At 43.6% G+C, this 22711-nt stretch overlaps 1 protein-coding gene across 2 annotated transcripts in view; it reads left to right on the top strand.

The window, feature by feature from the left end:
• KAT6B (lysine acetyltransferase 6B) overlaps positions 1 to 22711 on the top strand; it is a 745545-nt gene that overhangs the window by 544327 nt on the left and 178507 nt on the right. For both annotated transcript variants that reach the window (XM_075349101.1, XM_075349100.1), the window contains exon 10: positions 7283 to 7424. In XM_075349101.1, coding sequence (XP_075205216.1) covers positions 7283 to 7424 — 142 coding nt within the window. The remainder of the gene's footprint in view (positions 1 to 7282; positions 7425 to 22711) is intronic.

Below are 22711 nucleotides of genomic sequence, written 5' to 3'. Positions count from 1 at the left end.
TATATATATATATAAAATTCCCAACAATTATCATGAGCAGGTACCTCAACTCAGATATAATACATGGAGCAGTGAAGAGGAGAATGAGTATATTATACCATTATACCAATTTTTTTCAGTAAATATTAAAAACATAGACATGAAAAAGTCAATTCCTAGTCTAATCTTAGACAAAAAAATGCGAGGTCGTTCACCGGATATATGCAGATGCCAAGGATAAAATTATAACATTCAAAAACCATAAGTAAACCCTTCTCAGTGTATTAATGATTAAACTAACAATTGTAACTATACGTCACACCGGTTCAAAAAACTCTATATGGTAATACTTTAAATCAACTTTTTAACAAAATCCCCATTCCTTTAACCCTAGGAAATATGGTCAAACTATATAAAGTAGTATATAGCATCTTGAAAATAATTAATTCTCAAACAAATGTAACCAAGACACCTATATTAAACAGTCTTATAATCCCTTCCAAGTTGCTATTTTACTAAAAATCAAGCTCAAATTAGTAAACCAGGATATGAAATAACAATCCCTTTAAGAGATATAGTGACCTACATGTAGCTAATTATTGGGATAACTATCCCTTTTAGAAAAGTATACCATATAAAGGCTATCACAACTGTAAAAAAATCTATCCCTTTAAGAAACAAACTTCCACATGGGATCTTACCAAATGCCTACCCCTTTACTAAGACTTCTACAATAGGCAAGGATTAGCTGAAATTATCAAGTTAACAATTAATAAGAACAATTAAATATACTGAAATAATATTTAAATAGTTTCCAAGACACCATATCCAAATGTTACTCACTGGTGTAGGTAGTGGTGTAGTGGTACGAGCACCCCTGCCGCCTTAACGTATGTTTCAAGTAAATCTTCCTCAGGAGGCATGTGTCGAGGAGGGAAGGGCCGTTTATTATACCTGTGACTAACCAATAGACCTGCAGAAAAGCTAGGGGTGTGTATGTGGTCACGTGTGAGAGCGATCATGTGAGTGAGGGGGTGTGAGCAGTCACATAGAGTAAGGTTGCCTAGCTACGTACAAGCTTCTTGCAAATTGCAGCACATGTGTAAAGTTAACAAGGTCTGAAATAGAGTAAAGGGCCATTTACACGCTGCAACATCACTAACGATATATCGTAGGGGTCACGGTGTTTGTGACGCACATCCGGCGTCGTTAGCGACATCGCAGCGTGTGACACCAAGGAGCGACGTTCAATGATCGCAAAAACGTCAAAAATCGTTGATCGTTGAAACGTCGCTCCTTTACCAAATATCGTTGGTGGGGCTTGCCGCCGGTTGTTCCTCATTTCTGCGGCATCACACATCGCTATGTGTGACACCGCAGGAGCGACGAACATCTCCTTACCTGCGTCCACCGGCAATGAGGAAGGAAGAAGGTGGGCGGCATGTTACGGCTGCGCATCTCCGCCCCTCCTCTGCTATTGGACGGCTGCCATGTGACGTCGCTGTGATGCCGCACGAACCGTCCCCTTAGAAAGGAGGCGGTTTGCCGGCCAGAGCGACGTCGCAGGGAAGGTAAGTCCGTGTGACGGGTGTAAGCGATGTTGTGCGCCACGGGCAGCGATTTGCCTGTGATGCACAACCGACAGGAGCGGGTACGCTCGCTAGCGATATCGATACCAATATCGCAGCGTGTAAAGTACCCTTTAGTCATCTCAGCGGCATCCGTGGAACGCGCACTATGCTGCTGTCATAGAGACAGTGCATGCGTGTTATTGCCGCAAAGTTTTTACCATAGAGAAGAAACTTAATTGTTGCAATATGATAACCTAATGACTATGTAAGTATATATATAGCTATAAAACACACCTACGTTAATCCCATAAACATGTGTATGTGCAACTTTTCTATAACTGAATTACAGTGCAAAAGTAAACATAAAAATAGAAATAAAAACAGTGATAAAGAATATTACTTCTAAGAATTATACAGTATATAAATATTAAACATATTATAGATACCCCTGCTATAATACATAGTTAACAATCAACAATGTCGGTGAAACGATACAGATTCTAAAAATTACATATACTGTACGTGTTAAATGTGGAATCAATTAACTTACTATTCATATTGTCCCTTCTACTATACTCAATAGCTAAATAGCAATGCAAAAAAACATGCAATATATACTGTATTTTTCGCTTTATAAGACGCACTTTTGTTCCCCCAAATTTTGGGGGAAAGTAGGGGGTGCGTCTTATAAACCGAATGTACGGGGGGGGTATATATATATGTACACTGCAGGGTCCAGGGGAGGTGGGGGCAGCAGCTCTGGAGTGCAGGGGAACGCTGCGGGCTGCAGCCTTTGATCTCCTGCTCCCGCTCATATAATATGCACAGCCGCTGTCCATCTCCGGTGGTGCTGAAATCGCACTGCAGTGACGGGCTGGGGGAGCGGTGCATATTATATGTCCCTGCGCACCCCTGTGATGGCACATGCCCCCCCTGTGTTAGATTTGGCCCCCAGGCTGCTGCTCATTCTAAAATAAAAAAGCTTTACTTACCCCCTTCAGCGTTTCTTCCCGTGTCCCTGCTTCCACTGTGATCAGGCAGGCACGCAGAAATCTCAGTCTGCTGTGCCGATCACATGACCACACTGAGAACCAGGAAGTAAGGAACAGAAGCACGGAGGGACACAGGAGGGAAATAAACACTGGAGGAGGTAAGGAAAGAGGGTTTTATTTTACTATGGGCAGCAGCCTGGGGGCGATATCTAACACAGGGGGACTTGTGCAATCTATATAGGGGCCATGGGCAGCACTATGGGGGCGATATCTAACACAGGGGGACTTGTGCGATCTATAGGGGCCATGGGCAGCACTATGGGGGCGATATCTAACACAGGGGGACTTGTGCGATCTATATAGGGGCCATGGGCAGCACTATGGGGGCAATATAACACAGGGGGACTTGTGCGATCTATAGGGGCCATGGGCAGCACTATGGGGGCGATATCTAACACAGGGGGACTTGTGCGATCTATAGGGTCCATGGGCAGCAACATGGGGGCGATATCTAACACAGGGGGACTTGTGCGATCTATAGGGGCCATGGGCAGCACCATGGGGGCGATATCTAACACAGGGGGACTTGTGCGATCTATAGGGGCCATGGGCAGCAGCATGGGGGCGTTATCTAACACAGGGGAACGTGTGCAATCCATAAGGGACCATAGGCAGCACAGGGGAATGTATGCAATCCATAGGGGGCCATAGGCAGCACAGGGGAACGTGTGCCATCACAAGGGGGCTATATTCAATATAAGGGGGCCATATCCAGATTGAGGGGGCTAATTTTAGGATGGGGGGCTATGAGGGACATATACCCTATATGATTTGTTAGAGGGACACTGGCATTATAAGATGGACCCCATTTAACATTAAAAAAAAAATTCTCTTTTCCTTCACCAAATTTGGGGGTGCGTCTTATAATCAGGTGCGTCTTATAAAGCGAAAAATACGGTATATACTTTCTCTTTTCTTTTTTGCTACATATATATACACTACCGGTCAAACGTTTGGGGTCACCCAGACAATTTTGTCTTTTCCATGAAAAATCATACTTTTATTTATTAAATGAGTTGCATAATGAATAGAAAATATAGCCCAGACATTGACGAGGTTAGAAATAATGATTTTTACTTGAAATAATAATTTTTTCCTTCAAACTGCTTTCATCAAAGAATGCTCCGTTTGCAGCAATTCCAGATTTGCAGACCTTTGGCATTCTAGCTGTTAATTTGCTGAGGTACTCTGGAGATATTTCACCCCATGCTTCCAGAAGACCCTCCCACAAGTTGGATTGGCTTGATGGGCACTTTTTGCATACAATACGGTCAAGCTGCTCTCACAACAGTTCAATATGGTTGAGATCTGGTGACTGGGCTGGCCACTCCATTACAGATAGAATACAGCTGCCTGCTTCTTCCCTAAATAGTTCATGCATTATTTGGAGGTGTGCTTTGGGTCATTGTCCTGTTATAGGATGAAATTGGCTCCAATCAAGCGCTGTCCACAGGGTATGGCATGACATTACAAAATGGAGTGATAGCCTTCCTTATTTAAAATCCCTTTTACTTTGTACAAATCTCCCACTTTACCAGCACCAAAGCAACTCCAGACCATCACATTACCTCCACCATGCTTGACAGATAACGTCAGGCACTCTTCCAGCATCTTTTCAGTTGTTCTGCATCTCACAAATGTTTCCAATCTTCCTCTGTCCAATGTCTGTGTTCTTTTGCCCATATTAATCTTTTCCTTTTAGTAGCCAGTCTCAAGCCTGCTTTACACGGTACGACCGATTGTGCGATTTCACAATCGATCGTACCCGCCCCCGTCCTTTTTGCGTCACGGGCAAATCGCTGCCCGTGTCGCACAAAGTTACTAAACCCCGTCACACATACTTACCTCTCGTGCGTCCTCGCTGTGGGCGGCGAACGTCCACTTCCTGGAGTGGGAGGGACGTTCGGCGTCACAGCGACGTCACACGGGCGCCGGCCAATAGAAGCGGAGGGGTGGAGATGAGCAGGACGTAAACATCCCGCCCACCTCCTTCCTTCCACATAAAGACGGCGGCGGCCGCGGGAGGCAGGTGAGCTGCTCATCGTTCCCGTGGTGTCACACGGAGCGACGTGTGCTACCACGGAAACGATGGTCAACTAAAGTCAACGATATTATGGAACCTAACGAGCAGTACCCGACTCACGATTTGTGAGCGATACTGCGTCGCTAGGAGGTGTCACACAGGCCGGCATCGCCAGCGATGCCGGATGTGCGTCACAAAAACCGTGACCCCGACGATCTATCGCACGATAGATTGCCTGGTGTAAAGCAGGCTTCAGATATGGCTTTTTCTTTGCCCTGAAGTCGCCTCTTCACTGTAGACGTTGACACTGGCGTTTTGCGGGTACTATTTAATGAAGCTGCCAGTTGAGGACCTGTGAAGCGTCGATTTCTCAAACTAAGGTGAGCTGGCAGCAATTCACGCACATGTCAGATGATTTGTCAGCTGATCCGCGATCCACCTGTGCCTGTTAACCTCTTAAATCGCGCTGTCAAAATGTGACAGGGCAATTTAAATCCCCGCCGTGGTAAATCTTTACTCACCAGTCGCCATTGGTGGTGCCGTGACGTTTTCACTGTGAGCTGATTTTTGTCATGGTAGCACAGGGTCATGCGATGACTCCTGTAGCTCACATGACTCACCTCCTGTTTCACCCGGCCGAGTGCTGCTTGGAACAAGAGATGAGTATTTCTGGTGAACACAGTTGAGTAGCTGTGATCAACAGAAATGAAAGAGCGATCAGACTGCTGATCCTTCTAGTCCCCTAGGGGACCAGTAAAATAAAAAAAAAAATTTAAAAATTAAAAAAAAATAAACCTAAAAGTTCAAATCACCCCCCATTCGCTCCATTGAAAATTAAAGGGTTTAAAAAAATAAAAACAATACACACATTTGGTATCATCGCGTTCAGAAATGCCCGATCTATCAAAATATAAAGTCAATTAATCTGATCAATAAACGGCGTAGCGGCAAAAAAATTCCAAACTCCAAAATGTATGTTTTTTGGTCACCATAAATTTTGCGCAAAATACAATAACAGGCGATCAAAACTTAGCATCTGCACAAAAATGGTACCAGAAAAATGTCAGCTTAAGACGCAAAAATTAAGCCATCACTGAGCAATAGATCCCAAAAAATGAGAACGCTACAGGTTGCGGAAAATGGTGCAAAGAGTGCTCCACTTTTTTGGGACAAATTCTGAATTTATTTTAACCCCTTAGATAAAAATAAACCCATACATGTTTAGTGTCTACAAACTCATACCGACCTGAGGCATCACTTCGACACATCAGCTTTACCATATAGTGAACACTGTGAACAAAATAGCTGAAAAACAATCATGCAATCGCACTTCTTTTGCAATTTTTCCGCACTTGGAATTTTTTTGCCATTTTACAGTACACCATATGGTAAAACTTATGGTTTCATTTAAAAGTACAACTCATCCTGCAAAAAAACAAGCCCTCATATGGCAACATTGACAGAAAATTTAAAACGTTATGGCTCTCAGAAGAAGGGGAGCAAAAAACCCCCCCAAAAACACTTACAAACGGAGAATCAGTCGGGGGTGAAGGGGTTAATGTGCAGACTCGTCTTATCCTGGATAATCTGCTTGCGTCACCTCACACAATAGTTGAGCGCTGCACTCATCCAGAATTACTCAGCGAGTAGCGGTCAATTGGTGGAAACACCTGTGCATGTGTATAGAGACTGATTGAAGGAAAGGGAAGTGCTCTCCTGATCCTTTGTAACTTCCCCACTGTTCGGACGCTGGCCCCATGAGCACATGGGATGTCATATGACATCCTCACACACAGGTACTGTATTTTTTTTATGAGATTGTATATATAGTACGCACAAAGCGCTCAGCTGCATGCCTTTCCCTGATGAAGCAACACTTGCAGCGGCGATACGCGGCGGAGGATGATTATGCCTCAGCAGCCCCGTCTATAGTCTAGCTATTTGGGTCCCAAGCACTGCTGATCTCTAGGCCATTTTTAGGATCCCCCATATCCAGGTGGATCCCTGGACACAAGTGAGCTTCACCATTCTATTTCCACTGGATTCATTTTCCCTCCTTCACAGGGCACAACCAGCAGGTGTTAATTCATTTAGTGGTCTGCTTATTTAGTCAGACTTTTTTGGGGGGTTGTTCGGATATATATCCAGTGCATTATAGCACTATTTCTGGAGTATATATTTTTCCCACGGTGTCCAACATTTATTCTATTTTAGACAATAATGGAGGTCGAAGTATCTCTTACAGCATTGCATTACTAATGGAGTTACTTGTTATCTGCTGTTGGCTCATGTTTAACATCTTTGGCATTTACTGATTTCATGTGTTTTAAATTCATGTGTGTTTTGTAACCATACAATTCAATAATTGTGATTGTCGGTGCTGTGCTCCTTCTATGCTTTGTCTTTCTCTTTCTAAACAAGCATGGAGCACCCCTGCTACTATAGTATATGATAAGCGGTGGACCTCATGTAATTCATTACACCTTCACTTGAACTTGCTTATGTGTACTAACTATATAACTAGAAAAATATGGTCAGTGATACTACATTAATATATGTGATAGTAATTATAAATATTTATGCAAAAATATGAGTGAAAATCTTCTATTAACACAGACACCAGAAAACAGATTTCTTTTTTTTATTTTTTGTTTTAGATTAGCTAAGCTTTACCTGTGTGAGTTTTGTCTGAAGTATATGAAAAGTAAGAATATCCTTTTGCGACACTTAAAGAAGTGTGGCTGGTTCCACCCTCCCGCCAATGAAATCTACCGGAAGGATGACCTGTCTGTATTTGAAGTGAGTCATTTTCTTGAGTATGTTCCCTTTAATAATTTTAAAGGGATATTCCCATCTCCAAGATCCTCTCCCAATATGTAGTAGGTTTAAGAATAATATTAGCAAATACCTCCGATTAGAAATCTGCTGAATAGTTATGTCTCTTACCTCATGTGCAGGGCATTGTAACTACAGCATCCATGGTTACGACCACTCATATAGTGACAGTTATTTAGTTGCTTGTGGTCATAATCATGGATACCGAAGCTACTGTAATGCCCTGCCCATGAGGCAAGCGACATAGGTAATCAAGAGAACGATACTACATTGCTAATTATAGGTATTTGATAATATTTTTTATTATTACACCTACTACATATTGGGATAGGATCTTGGAGATGGGAATACCCCTTTAAATTGTCAAAAATATTGCACTTTTAACACTATTCTTAAAAAAATAACTGCAAATATATTGCCATTTCTACCATTTTACATTTATAAAAATGTTTTAAGACTTTATATTTTTTCAGATGTTTTGACTTGCAGGCAAAAATTGTATGTAAAAGATTGTCTTGATAGTCAGGCCGGGTTGGCGTCCCATTAATCAGCTGTTATTGTCACAGAAAGTTTTGGTCAACTATAGATCTCCACCACAGTGCCTGGCGTATTATAACATGATGGCCATTCAGGTGTATGGTAGTCTGTGTAATATTAGGCTTCATAACTAAAGTAAGAGCAGTTTGTTCATCTTGCTGCAGTTTAACTATTCAATCTCTAACGGCAGCATTTAAATGACATCATGGTCAATGCACCACCTCCCATCGGTCCCTGGCGACATGATTACTGCGAACTGTTGGGGCCTCAAGAACTTACATGTTAGTCCTTCTGTGAAGCTCAGCCAAGTTCTGGGCTTCATAGGTGAACTTCGATATTGCTTTGTACTGCAATACAGAAGTACTACTGTATATAGCATAAGCGATCAAATGTTAAAGTCTCTTAGGGATACTCAGAACAAATATATGTAAGTTTAAATCACTACCCTTTTCCCTTTCAAAAGGAAAAAAAACTGAATAATAAAAGAAAAAACATATTTGGTATCATTATGTTAGAAAAAGTCTGATTAAAATATAAAGTTATTTAAACTGTACATTAAACGCTAAAAAGAAAAATGTTAGCACCTGAATTGCCTCTTTTGGGTTGCCACACTTCACTTTTTCTGCGTTTTTATTTTTTCTGGTGGAGGGGGATCAAAATGTCATATGTGACCCAGAATGTAACAATAAAAGTGTCAGGTAAGGGCACGAAAAAAAAAACCTAACACACACCTGCAGCGATGGAAAAATAAAAAGGCCCGGGAGTCAGAATATGGCAACACATTATTTTTATATTTAGTATTGTTGTAATTGTACTGACCTACAGGATCATTTTGCCAGGTCATTTTCATCACACAATGAACTCTAAAAACAAAATCCCAAATGTAAATGGCAGAAACATGTGGGTGGGGGTTATTGGTGTTTTTTCTCTGCTATTTCACTGCACTTTCAATTTTTTTTTCTGTTTCCAGTGGATTGTATGGTAAAATTAATGGTGTTGTTCAAAACTACAATTTGTCTCCCAAAAAAGCAATGCTCTCATGTGGCAAGGTTGATGGAAAAATAAAAAAAAAGTTCTGGCTCTTGGAACAAGAGGAAGAAAACGTGAGACATAAAAACAAAAAATTAATCACAAGACCAAGCATTTTGTTCAACTGGTTGAAAACAATCAGCCTGTGGTGTTTTTGAGTTTGTACAACTATACATCAAATGGAACGTGTTTGTGACATAAGTCCAAATTTTTCAAATTTTAACCTCTAAATAACCTATAACCCATAGTCAGGCGTTAGTTCTCCCACCATGATATGCATTTTCAAGGCTTCAAACTTTCACCAATGGGTGTCATAGACAGCCATCAGAGCTCAGCTGCAGGAGAAACTGCAGCCAGTCTCGCTTGTCAATCGCTATGATTGGTTAGTCTGATCAATCATAGTGCTAAGCATCATAATGACAGGAGAAAAAGTCATTATGGCTTTGATCTCCTCACTCCTGTCAGTGGTATTGAAGAATCAAAGCCCTGACACTTGAGTTCCCTGTCAGTTAGGCCTGTTCACACTACGTTTCTGTAGTGCATGTGGAAATATTTGTGATAAAATGCAAGATTATTATTTTTGCTTTCCGTCAAAACTATTAAAACTGATCTAGTCAAAATCATCACTTTATCCCTAGATCAGTACTTCAAGAGGTGCAGTGTTGAAAATGACTGGGTGTTTTTAACCTTCTACCACTTTTTAGAAAATTTACTCTGTTAGGCCCTGTGCACACTAGAAAATGGACTTTTCTTAAGAAAAATCCGCACCCTCTGGCAGAATACCGCAACTGCAGCAAAATCCGTGGTAAAACCACACCTGCAATTTTGCCGTGGTTTTGCCACGGGTTGGTCCTTGCGGTTTTTTCCCCATTTATCTATGGCAAAAAACACAGGTACCTGCAGAAAAGAAGTGACATGCTCCGTGGGTAAATCCGCAGGTATAAAAAAAACAGTGTGCGCACAGCATTTTTTTTTTTTTTTTTTTATACCCACAGGTTTTTCTGGGGAATGACTGCAGAAATGTTAGACATTTTCTGCAGCAAATCCGCGGTAAAATCCGCAGTGTGCGCACATGGCCTTACACTTATATGAAATGTGTAAAAACATAGCACAAATTTTTGGTGGAAAATTTAAGATACTGTATATACATTAATCTTTAAATTGGTTTTCTGGTTTCAAACAATCCTTGTCCCCAGGTGCAGTTTATTTTAAAAAACAGATTATGCTTTACTCACCCTCCCCGGGTCAAGCACTTAGGCTACAACACTATTCCCAATGTTTTGTTTTTTTTTATTGTCTTCAGCACTTACGTTGCATCAACTGTCAATAAATGATCTCAGCAGCTGTGCCCAAATCAACGTGCTGCAGACAATTAAAGATCCTGCGAGCGAAGAAAGAAGAGACTGTCTTTTAAATAAAAAGTAAATTGTGCCAGGGTACAGCAATCCTTATTAACATAAAGTGATTATTTATTTTTTTATAATTTTTCATCAATAAATGGGAAACATGTTTACTTAATTTTAACTTCAAAAGAATGGACAACTTGTGACATACAAAATAGTAAAATTGTTTGGATACACAAAAGACCACCAGTCTAGAGTTATTCTCTGAAATGTCCACATATACCAAACTGGAAACATCATTATCAAGTTAACCCCTTCGGGGGCGTGGCCTGCACCCTGATGGCGATGGCTGCTTGAAAGGAGAGCTCTGTGCTGATGCAGGATAAACCGGCTCTTATCAGCTCACAGATAACAGGATTACCAGCTACAGGAGGTGTGAGTAACCCCAGCCCCCAGGGATGCCTAAAGCTGGGTTCACACTAAGCGACAGCGACAACGACGTCGCTGTTACGTCACCATTTTCTGTGACGTAACAGCGACCTTTTAAGTCGCTGTTATGATCGCTGCTTAGCTGTCAAACACAGCGACGCAGCAGCGATCATAACGTCGCCGTGCTACATGTGCAGAGAGCAGGGAGCCGCGCTTAGCGCTGGCTCCTTGCTCTCCTAGGTACAGTACACATCGGGTTAATTAACCCGATGTGTACTGCAGCTACATGTCACAGTGCAGAGAGCAGGGAGCCGCGCACACTGCTTAGCGCTGGCTCCTTGCTCTCCTTGCTACAGTATACATCGGGTTAATTACCCGATGTGTACTGCAGCTACATGTGCACAGAGCAGGAGCCGGCACTGGCAGCAAGGGCGGAGGCTGGTAACGAAGGTAAATATCGGGTAACCAGGGAAAGGTCTTCCCTTGGTTACCCGATGTTTACGCTGGTTACAGCTTACCGCAGTTGCCAGACGCCGGCTCCTGCTCCCTGCTCGCTTCATTTTGTCGCTCTCTCGCTGTCACACACAGCGATCTGTGTGTCACAGCGGGAGAGTGACGACCAAAAAATGAAGCTGGACATTCAGCAACGACCGGCGACCTCACAGCAGGGGCCAGGTCGTTGCTGGATGTCACACACAGCGACAGCGACGGGACGTCGCTGCAACGTGACAGAAAATGGTGACGTAGCAGCGACGTCGTTGTCGTTGTCGCTGTGTGTGACACCAGCTTAAGGGGAGACCTAAAAAAACTGGCACTCCAGCCAAACTGACAGACTTCTACTCCCGGGATAGGGATCTCTCCTCACCAAGCAAGATGGCTCTGGCTTCCCACTCAGCTTCTTCCCACTCCTCACAAGGAGATACAGGTTACTTGAGAGGCTGCACAGGCATTCCTCTGACAGAGGAAACAATGCAATCTCTGCTGAAAATGCTGAGGGCTTCCCTGCAGGCTGATCTCAGAGAAAATAGTCAGAGAGCTGAAGGAAGAGATCAGGTCTCTGGGTGATCACACAGAGCATGTAGAAACTAAAATGGCTGAATTTGCAACATCACATAACAATCTGATAGATGCTAACACAACTTTGGAAAAGGAGGTGGATGCACTAAAACTTAAAATCAGTGATATAGAGGACAGATCCCGAAGAAATAACCTAAAAATCAGAGGGATTCCCTCATCAGTAGCAGATAAAGACCTCCAGGAATACTTCCACAAGTTTCTGCAGCTTATACTCCCTGGATGGGACACCAGAGACCTGATAGTGGACAGGATTCATAGAGTCCCTAAATCCAAAGGCATAGATCCAGCTCTGCCTAAAGATGTCCTGGCTAGACTTCATTTCTATAAAACAAAAGAAGCTGTGCTGCACACACTGAGGGAAAGTCCAGCCCTGCCAGACACTTTCATGTGACTAAAAATCTTCCCAGAGTTTTCTGCTGCAACTCTTAATAAAAGAAGAGTATTCGCCCACCTTTCTAAACTCCTTAGAGATCAAGACATCAAGTACAAGTGGGGTTTTCCGGTGAAGATTATAATTTTCAAAGATGGAGGCACTCACATATGTCATACTCCTTCTCAGCTGGGCAAATTGCTGGATGACTGGGGAATAGCCCACCCACCAAACCCTGGTGGGCGGGAGAATCAAAGAGGCCCTCCAGACAGGATTAACCCTGAATGGTCAGTAGCTTAGCTGGGGCTCCTTCCTGCTTATGGCACCTGCTGTCCCTGCTCCTGTGACACGGGATGTCACGTAGCCCCCCTGATGTTCTCGCCTATGGCGAGCGGTTATACACCGGGCACCCTACTCGGGGCAAACCGGTGTTGTTGGAATTTTTTTGTTTTTGTTCCTCTTCTCACAAATGTTCCTTAATTTTTTTTGGAAATTTCTCTCAATTCCTTGCTGGTCTAGCCCCTCTCATCCCTGATGGCGTTCCTGGGAATTCAAACCCCCCTGCGGCTCCAATATGAGAATTAAGATATTGTCTATTGTCAATGTGAACGGACTCAACTCCCCAGCAAAAAGGTCAATGATGTGGAGAGAGGTGAAGGCATCTAAGGGTAAGTTCACACAGTGCGTTTTTCGCGTCGTTTTTGCGCAGTTTTCGGGGCGTTTTTGCTCAGAAAACTGCATGACTTTGCTTCCCCAGCAAAGTCTATGAGTTTTCATTTTTGCTGTCTGCACACAGCGTTTTTTTCCAGCTGCGTTTTTGTGTTGCCACAAAAACGTAGCATGTCAATTATTCCCGCGTTTTTCACTGCGCTTTTCATCCATTGAGTGCAATGGTATGTTGAAAGACGCAATGAGAAACGCAAATAGCTGCGTTTTGGTGTGGTTCTAAGACCAAAAACGCAGCTATAAAAGCAGGAGGTGGGTAGTAAAGTGACATGTACAGGAAGAGGATTCCTTCTGTCAGTAAACACAGAAGCGTGAATCCTCCCGGTACCGTCACCACCGCTTCCACCTCCCGTCCTGTGCATGTATGCTGCCGTGCAGCGTCATGTACGGGCAGGAGGTGGAAGCGGCTGCGAAATCAAAACTGAACATTAGAAAAAAAAAGCCATACTCACCTGTCTGCAGACTCCCGGTGCCATGCCCGTTCCCATCTCCTCCCGGTCCCGCCGCTCCGGGTGTGTGCAGTCTCCCCGGGCACGTATGCCTGCAGGATGCAGGACCTGGCAGTGATCACTTGATGCAGTCACCTGACGCATCAGCTGATCGTAAGTCTCGGGCTGACGCCAGCGGCCGGCTGGTTTAACCTGTCAGCGTATGCGTCAGGAGACTTCATCCCTGATTACCGGCAGCTGCTGCAGCGATTGGACGGGATCAGACTCCACTGCAGGAGCTGCCGGTAATCAGCACATAAGTGAGTATTTTTTTTTTCTTTTGCACCGATGCATCAGCTGATTGTATAAACGGCTTTTATACAATCAGCTGATGTGTGATGTGATTCAGGCCTTGATCCTGACACATCATCTGATCGCTTTGCCTTCCAGCAAACCGATCAGATGATATTGGATCCGGATTGGACGGCGCGGGACCCTTGACCCAGGATTACTGCGGAGGGGGGGGGTTCTTTATTTCAATAAAGATGGAGTCCCTAATTGTGTTGTGTTGTATTTCTAATAAAAAATATTTTTCTGTGTGTTGTGTTTTTTTTATCTTTACTAGAAATTCATGGTGGCCATGTCTAATATTGGCGTGACACCATGAATTTCGGGCTTAGGGCCAGCTATACAGCTAGCCCTAACCCCATTATTACCCAGCGAGCCACCCGGCATCAGGGCAGCTGGAAGAGTTGGATACAGCGCCAGAAGATGGCGCTTCTATGAAAGCGCCATTTTCTGGGGTGGCTGCGGACTGCAATTCGCAGCGGGGGTGTGCAGAAAGCATGGGCACCCTGCACTGTGGATTCCAATCCCCAGCTGCCTAGTTGTACCCGGCTGGACACAAAAATTAGGCGAAGCTCACGTCATTTTTTTTTTAATTATTTCATGAAATACATGAAATAATTAAAAAAAAAAGGGCTTCTCTATATTTTTGGTTCCCAGCCGGGTACAAATAGGCAGCTGGGGGTTGTGGGCAGCCCGTACCTGCCTGCTGTACCCGGCTAGCATACAAAAATATGACGAAGCCCACGTCATTTTTTTGTTTGGGGGGGCAAAGAAATCCTGCATACAGTCCTGGAAGGAGGATGCTGAGCCTTGTAGTTCGACAGCTGCTGTCTGCTCTCCTACATACACTATTGTATGGAGGATGCTGAGCCTTGTAGTTCGACAGCTGCTGTCTGCTCTCCTGCATACACTATTGGATGGAGGATGCTGAGCCTTGCAGGTCTGCTCCCCCTGACTCTCCCTCCAGCATACAGTCCTGGATGGAGCATGCTGAGCCTTGTAGTTCTGCAGCTGCTGTCTGCTCTCCTGCATACACTATTGGATGGAGTATGCTGAGCCTTGTAGTTCTGCAGCTGTCTGCTCTCCTGCATACACTAGTGGAGAATTAAGAACATATTGAAGAAGGAAATGACATCAGACCTTTTTTTTTTTTTGTTCACTGATAAAAAACGCATAAAGATGCAGTGAGCAAAAACGCAGCAAAAAACGCACAAAAACGCAGCGTCAAAAAAACGCAGTGTGTGAACCTAGCCTTACTGTGATATAGCGTGCATTCAGGAGACCCACCTTCTTTCCACAGATAATAAACGGCTACTTCATCCAAGGTTCCAACACACCTTTTTTGCTAATGACTCAAAAAAAAGAGGAGGAGTGGCCATTTTAATAAAGAACTCAGTGGCCTTTAAATTGATAAATGTCAGTTATGGAGCGGATGGAAGATATATTATTTTGTCTTGTTATATCAACAGCATCCCTTATACCTTGGCAACGGTCTACTCCCCAAATTCATCACAATTGACCTTTGCTAGGAAATTTTTCCAAGCATTCAAAGATACTGCCACAGGGGCGGAAATCATCTGTGGAGACTTTAATATACCTGTTATACGCTCCATGGATTGCTCCAACATCAGCATCCCACATGCTAAGGAACTTAAGCATCTCATCAATGAATTCCATTTTCATGACATCTGGAGATATTTGCATGCATCAGAAAGAGACTATACATTCTTCTCTTCCAGGCATCGCTCATACAGTAGAATTGATTTTTTTTTGGTCGACAGCAAATCTATAAGTAATTGTGTGGCAGCTGATATTGGTTTAATTACTTGGACAGATCATGCGCCGATCTCTTTGTCTGTTCAGGGTAGCTTTAATGTTCAAAATTCCCCTAGGTGGAGACTGAATACCAGCTTGCTTGGTAGGCAGAAGGTACATGATGAAGTAGAGTCAGTGTTAACAGAATATTTTAAACTTAATAATAATGGGGAAATTTCTGACGAGACCCTGTGGGCTGCTCATAAAGCAGTAGTCAGAGGGCAGCTCATAAAAATAGCCTCCATCCAAAAAGGCAAAAAGACGCAGATATTAAATATATATTAATCCGTATTTATCACCTTGAATCCCTGAATAAAGCCAAAGCAACCCCTAACTTGACTAAAGAAATTGTAACCCATAGATTCCAACTAAGATCCCTACTCCTGCAAAAATACGAACATAATCTTAAAAAAAATAGATCGACATTTTATGCTATGGGGGATAGAGCGGGGTCCTTATTGGCAAGAAGGACGAAAAAACGTGAGATTCAATCTAAAATAGAATTCCTGAGGGACCCAATCACTAGACATCTCATTGAAATAGCAGAAGCATTTGCGAAATACTATGAGGCCCTGTATAATCTAAAATATGATTCCAATACGTCACAGCCGACTCAAGTGGATATACAGGGTTTCCTAGACACCCTGGATCTTCCCCGGGTCTCAGATGAGCAATTAGAGGAACTTAATCTTCCCTTTACTACACATGAAATCCTAGGTGCCATCAAAATGACTAAGTCTAACTCCGCCCCGGGCCCCGATGGGCTGCCATACGAATATTACAAACAATTTACATCCACTCTGTCCCCCTTTATGTCAAAAACCTTCAATTTTTGGCAAAATAAAGGGTCAATTTCCCCAGACAACTTAGAAGCGATTATTATCACGCTACCCAAGCCATGGAAACCTGCAGACACCCCGGGTAATTTTAGGCCGATTTCACTCCTAAATTGTGATGTTAAAATTTTTGCCAAACTAGTAGCAGATAGACTTCATAAAGTGATCCCGACCTTAGTGGCTCCAGACCAAGTTGGGTTTGTGACAGGCAGGCAATCTAAGGATGGCACCAGACGGATGCTTGACTTGATTGGACTGGTGGAGATATCGGGTGAACCCAGTGCATTCCTGTCTCTTGATGCTGAAAAAGCCTTTGACAGGGTGCACTGGGGATACCTGGAGAGAGTTCTAACAAAATTCGGGTTCTTGGGGAAAATCAAGTCATCCATTCTAGCCCTCTACTCTTACCCAAATGCGTCAGTGTTGGCATCGGGGTTTCTGTCATCTAAATTTCAAATAAGTAATGGTACCCGCCAGGGGTGTCCATTGTCTCCCGCTATTTTTGCTTTAGTGGAAGAACCTATGGTGGAAGCTATACGAAAAAACATAGCCATTTCTGGTATAAGAGTTGGGGAATTTGAACATAAACTTGGTTTATACGCAGACGATGTGATAATTTCCTGTTCTAACCTTGCAGTGTCGATTCCAGCAGTGGTGAACACATTATCGAACTTTTCTAAAGTGTCGTATTATAAGCTTAATGCGGCAAAGTCTTTGATACTGCCGTTTAATGTACCGGTGGAGGCCAGGAGTGCGCTAGAGGGGGCCTTTCAATTGAAATGGTGCGACAGGGGGATACCTTATTTGGGTATTAAGCTGACACCATCGCAGATGTTAATTAAAGAAAATTTGGAACCTCTGATCCAAAATTTAGAAAAGGAATTGGGAAGGTATGAAAAAATATCATTGTCCTGGATGGCCAGGATACAGTCCTTTAAAATGGTTTTCTTACCCAAAATATTGTATGTGCTCAGATGCCTTCCCATCAAAATTTCTCACAAAACCCTGATGAAACTTCAATCGTTGACTAACAAATTTGTCTGGGGTAATAAAAGGGCTAGGGTCGCAGGTAAAGTGTTATACCCCCCCATATGACTTAGGGGGATTGGGCACCCCAAACATATCGGCATATTATAAAGCCTTACTAATTGAATCACTAAAGGAATGGTGGCGTCCAGGTAATTCACATAGATGGGCTCAGATTGAAAATTTCCTGTCCCGCCAGGGCTCAGTCAGAAGAATGATGGAAGCAGAATATTTGAGCCGTTCACGGTTCTCCCCGTGTGTTCCCACCATGTCAGCCTCCCTGGAGGTCTGGCGAAACGACTTGATTCATAAGATTCAGATTCCTCTTTCAGAGATTTCCCTCAAGTCGTTGGAATCTCAAATCCCCTTTTTGAATCTGGCCAGGTGGGAGGGAACGGGCATTACAGTGCTGGCGGATCTATACTCTGATTTGGGTGTTAACCCCTTTAATGAAATAGTACGGGAACACCCCTCTTTAAAGGGCTGTTTCTATCAACACATCCAAATTAGTCATTTTCTGGCCTCTAAATTTCCTCCAAAGTCGAATCCTCTGTTACCTACAACAAAGGCTTTGGTATTTAAAAAGATAATTAAATCCAAAGGTATATCCTCGACATACAAATGGCTCAATAACCCCCCCGAAGAGCAAAAATCTCCTTATATGAATAAATGGGACATGGAGTTGAGTGTCTCTACCTCTCCTTCAAACTGGCACACGGCATCAGCAAATATCCAAAAATATTCCAAGTGTATAAATCATCTGGAGCAACTGAAAAAAGTACACCTGCGATGGTATCGGTCCCCAGCCAACTTAGCACAGTTCCTCCCAAATTATTCGCCACATTGTTGGAAGGGCTGCCTCCAAAGGGGTACTCTTGGTCACTGCTGGTGGGCTTGTCCCAAGGTTTTCTCGTTCTGGTTGGAGGTGTTTGGCCTGATGGGTGAGCTGACAGGCAATCCTATTAATCCGAATCCAGGTCTGGCAGTGCTAAACGTCGGTATAGAGGAGTTCTCTTGGGAATCCAGCGGTTTATTAGTTCACATTCTAGTAGCTGCCATATACTGCATAAGTTTGCACTGGAAATCCCCAAAGACGCCTACATTAGTTGAATTATATAACCGAATTAATCTCCAATGCCAATACGAGTTCTGTCTGGCTCACTCCATCCGCGCCAAAAATAAAATACTTCAGATTTGGAACACGTGGCTAAACTCTGTATATGCATCCCCTGTCAGGCATCTGTTTCCAGGGCAAACTGTTGATAATTAAAAATGGGTCAAAGAGAGTGTTACGCAGGTAGTTCACCCGTACCACATGTCAATATTCAAGGTGTTTAACCCCTTAGTGACGGAGCTAATTTTCACCTTAATGACCAGACCAAATTTTGCAATTCTGACCAGTGTCACTTTATGAGGTTATAACTCTAGAACGCTTCAACGGATCCCGGTGATTCTGAGATTGTTTTTTCATCACATATTGGACTTCATGTTAGTACCAAATTTAGGACAATATTTTTTGCGTTTATTTATGAAAAAAATTGAATATTGGCAAAAATTTTGAAAATTTTGCAATTTTCAACTTTTGAATTTTTATACCGTTAAACCAGAGATTTCTGTGACACAAAATAGTTAATAAATAACATTTCCCACTTATCTACTTTACATCAGACCAATTTTGGAAACAAAATTTTTTTTTGTTAGGAAGTTAGAGGGGTTCAAAGTTTATCAGCGATTTCTCATTTTTACATCAAAATTTACAAAACCATTTTTTTAGGGACCACATCACATTTGAAGTGACTTTGAGAGGCCTAGATGATAGAAAATACCCAAAAGTGACACCATTCTAAAAACTGCACCCCCCAAAGTACTCAAAACCACGTTCAAGAAGTTTATTAACCCTTCAGGTGCTTCACATGAACAAAAGCAATGTGGAATGAAAAAAAGCAAAAATTAAATTTTACCTAAAAATGTTGCTCTAACCCAAATTTATTCACTTTTAGAAGAAATAACACAACAAAATGGACCCCAAAACTTGTTCCCCACTTTCTTATGAGCACGCCGATACCCCACATGTGATCAGAAACCTCTGTTTGGACAAATGGGAGGGCTCGGAACAGAAGGAGCAATATTTGAATTTTGGAAAGCAAATTTGGCTGAAATAGATTGCGGGCACCATGTTGCATTTACAGGTCCGCTAAGGTACCTAAACAGAAGAAATCCCTCACAAGTGACACCATTTTGGAAACTAGACCCCTCAAGGATTCTATCTAGGGGTATAGTGAGCATTTTAGATCCACAGGTACTTCACAGATTTTGTTAACGTTACGTTGTCATATTGAAAATTTTAATAATTTTCTCAAAAATGTTGCTTTAGCATCAATTTTCTCACTTTTTCAAGAGGTAATTCCAAAAATTTGACCTGAAGGTTTGTTAACCACTTTTTTATGAGCGCGGTGATACCTCACATGTGGTCTGAAACCTTTGTTTGGACAAATGGGAGGGCTTGGAACGAAAGGGGCAATATTTGAATTTTGGAAAGGAAATTTGGCTGAAAAAGATTGCGGGCACCATGTCACATTTGGAGGACCCCTAAGGTACCTAAACAGCAGAAACCCCGCACAAGTGACCCCATTTTGGAAACTAGGCCCCTCAAGGAATTTATCTAGATGTTTGGTGAGTACCCTGAACCCCCAGGTGCTTCACAGAATTTTATAACGTTGAGCCATGAAAAAAATAAAATAAAATTTTACCACAAAATTGTTATTTCAACCAGGTAGCTTTTTTTTTTACAAGAGTAAAAGGAAAATATTCAGCATAACATTTATTGTGCAATTTCTCCTGAGTTTGGCGATACCTTATATGTGGTGGAAATCAACTGTTTGGGTGCACAGCAGGGCTCGGAAGGGAAGGATTGCCATTTGACTGCAAAATTGGCTGGAATCAATAGCGGACGCCAGGTTGCATTTGGAGAGCCCCTGAGGTGCCTAAACAGTGGCTGTCCCCCACAAGTGACTCCATTCTGGAAACAAGACACCTCAAGGCTTTTATCTAGGTGTATAGTGAGCAGTTTGAATCCACAAATACTTCACAGATTTTGATAAGCTTAGGTTGCCATATTGAACATTTTCATTTTTTTCACAAAAATGTTGCTTCAGCATCAAATTTCTCACTTTTTCAAGAGACAACAACAAACCGTGGACCCAACAGGTTGTTATCCAATGTCTTATGAGCACAGGGATACCCCACATGTGGCCAAAAACCTCTGTTTGGATAAATGGGAGGGCTTGGAATGGAAGGAGCACCATTTGAATTCTGGAAAAGTTGAGATAAATTGCGGGCACCATGTCACATTTGCAGGGCCCCTTGGGTACCTATACATTAGAAACCCCCCACAAGTGACTCCATTTTGGAAACTGGATTTTATTCAGGAGTATAGTAGCATTTTGAATCCACAGGTACTTCACAAAAATGTTGCTGTAGCAACAAATGTCTCACTTTTAGGCTATGTGGCCATGATCCAGCGACACGGCGTCTAGTACACAGTGTCAGCCTCCTGCAGAGATGTGAGTGTTGTCCACGGGAGAACGCAGCTGCCCATGCCCACGATTTGGGTTCAGGCCGCTGTGGAGCTCTATGCTACCTGCAGAGAACACTCATCTCCGCAGCATAAATTGACATGCTGAGGCTCGGGAAGCTGCCGCCACAGGTCGGTTTATGCTGCGGAGAAGAGAAGTACATTGGGCAAGCACATTGGGCATGGGATTTCTAAAAATCCTTCCACTGTGCTTCTACTGCACAATGCAGCGTTATGGACGCAGGGAAAACACTCTGCGCCCAAAACGCTGCAAATCCCGATTGTGGGCGCACAGCCTAAAATGCTACAATGGATGAATGGATAGATGTCAAACAAATATAACGTCCCACCCCCTGCATATTCTAAGCTGGCGCCCTTTAGTGCCTTTCATGTGGCACTAAAGGGTGCCTAGCCTTGTATTTAGCCCCCCAAAAAATTAATAATTAAAATAAACGACGTGGGGTCCCCCCTATTTTTGATAGCCAGCTAGGGTAAAGCAGACAGCTGTAGCCTGCAAACCACAGCTGACAGCTTCACCTTGGCTGGTGATCAATTTGGAGGGCTCCCCAGGCGTTTTTTAAAAAAAAAAACAAAACGTGGGGTCCCCCCAAATTAGATCACCAGCCAAGGTGAAGCAGACAGCTGGGGTCTGGTATTCTCAGGGTGGGAAGAGCCATGGTTATTGGACTCTTCCCAGCCTAAAAATAGCAGGCCGCAGCCGCCCCAGAAGTGGCGCATCCATTAGATGCGCCAATCCTGGCGCTTCGCTCCAGCTCATCCCGCGCCCTGGTGCGGTGGCAGACGGGGTAATATATGGGGTTGATACCAGCTGTAATGTCACCTGGCATCAAGCCCTGGGGTTAGTGATGTCACGGCATCTGAACAGATACCCGACATCACTAACCCAGTCAAGAAATAGAAAAAAATAAAGACAAAAAAAAAATTTATTTGAAAAAAAACTCCCCGAAACATTCCTCTTTTACCAATTTATTGTAAATAAATAAATTTCGGTCGCTGTAATCCATTTTTGAGGTCCCACGCCGTCTCTGGATCTTCTAGAATATGGGGGGCACGTTCAGGGAACGTATCCCCCATTTTCTGGAAGAGCAAGCTCTCCATGAGCAGTGTGGGTGCAGTAATCTGAGAATACTGCACTCACACTGCCCCGGTCCAACCTAGGGCAGAGTGACCTGCAGTAACCTCATTCTAGAATATGAGGGGCACGCTCACAGAACGTACCCCCCATTTTCTAGAACAGCAGGCTCTCCATGTGAGGAGTGTGTCTGCAGATTACTGCACTCACCCTCCCCCGGTCCACAGTGGAGCAGCCTACTGCAGCAGCGACGTCAGCGTCCCTGCTTGCAGGGATCCAGCTGACAGCCGCTGTCTGCGCATGCGCCGCCAGCATTCAAGAGAAGGAGGCGGCGTGATCGCGGGGCCGGAGCACCAGCAGCCAGGTAACGTATGACCGGGGGCTGGGGGGGGTGACGGGGGGGACCTGGGGACAACTTTCTGCCGCATGTGACGTGTCACATGCGGCAGAAAGAGTAGGATGAATGCGGCCGCCATTTTCCACGCTCCGGAGGGGAGAGGGGGGAGGCGGCTCTGGAGAACCGGAGGGGGCTCCGGGGACCAGAGATCTCCGGTGTACCGGAGGAGGGGTCAGGGGGAGGACATTTCCCTCCGATCTGAAATGTTTGATCATTTCAGATC

Source organism: Anomaloglossus baeobatrachus, chromosome 5 (assembly GCF_048569485.1).
Source record: "Anomaloglossus baeobatrachus isolate aAnoBae1 chromosome 5, aAnoBae1.hap1, whole genome shotgun sequence".
Taxonomy (NCBI): Eukaryota; Metazoa; Chordata; class Amphibia; order Anura; family Aromobatidae; genus Anomaloglossus; species Anomaloglossus baeobatrachus.
The sequence above is the reverse complement of the archived record's forward strand: the minus strand, read 5'-3'. Positions and strand labels throughout refer to the sequence as shown.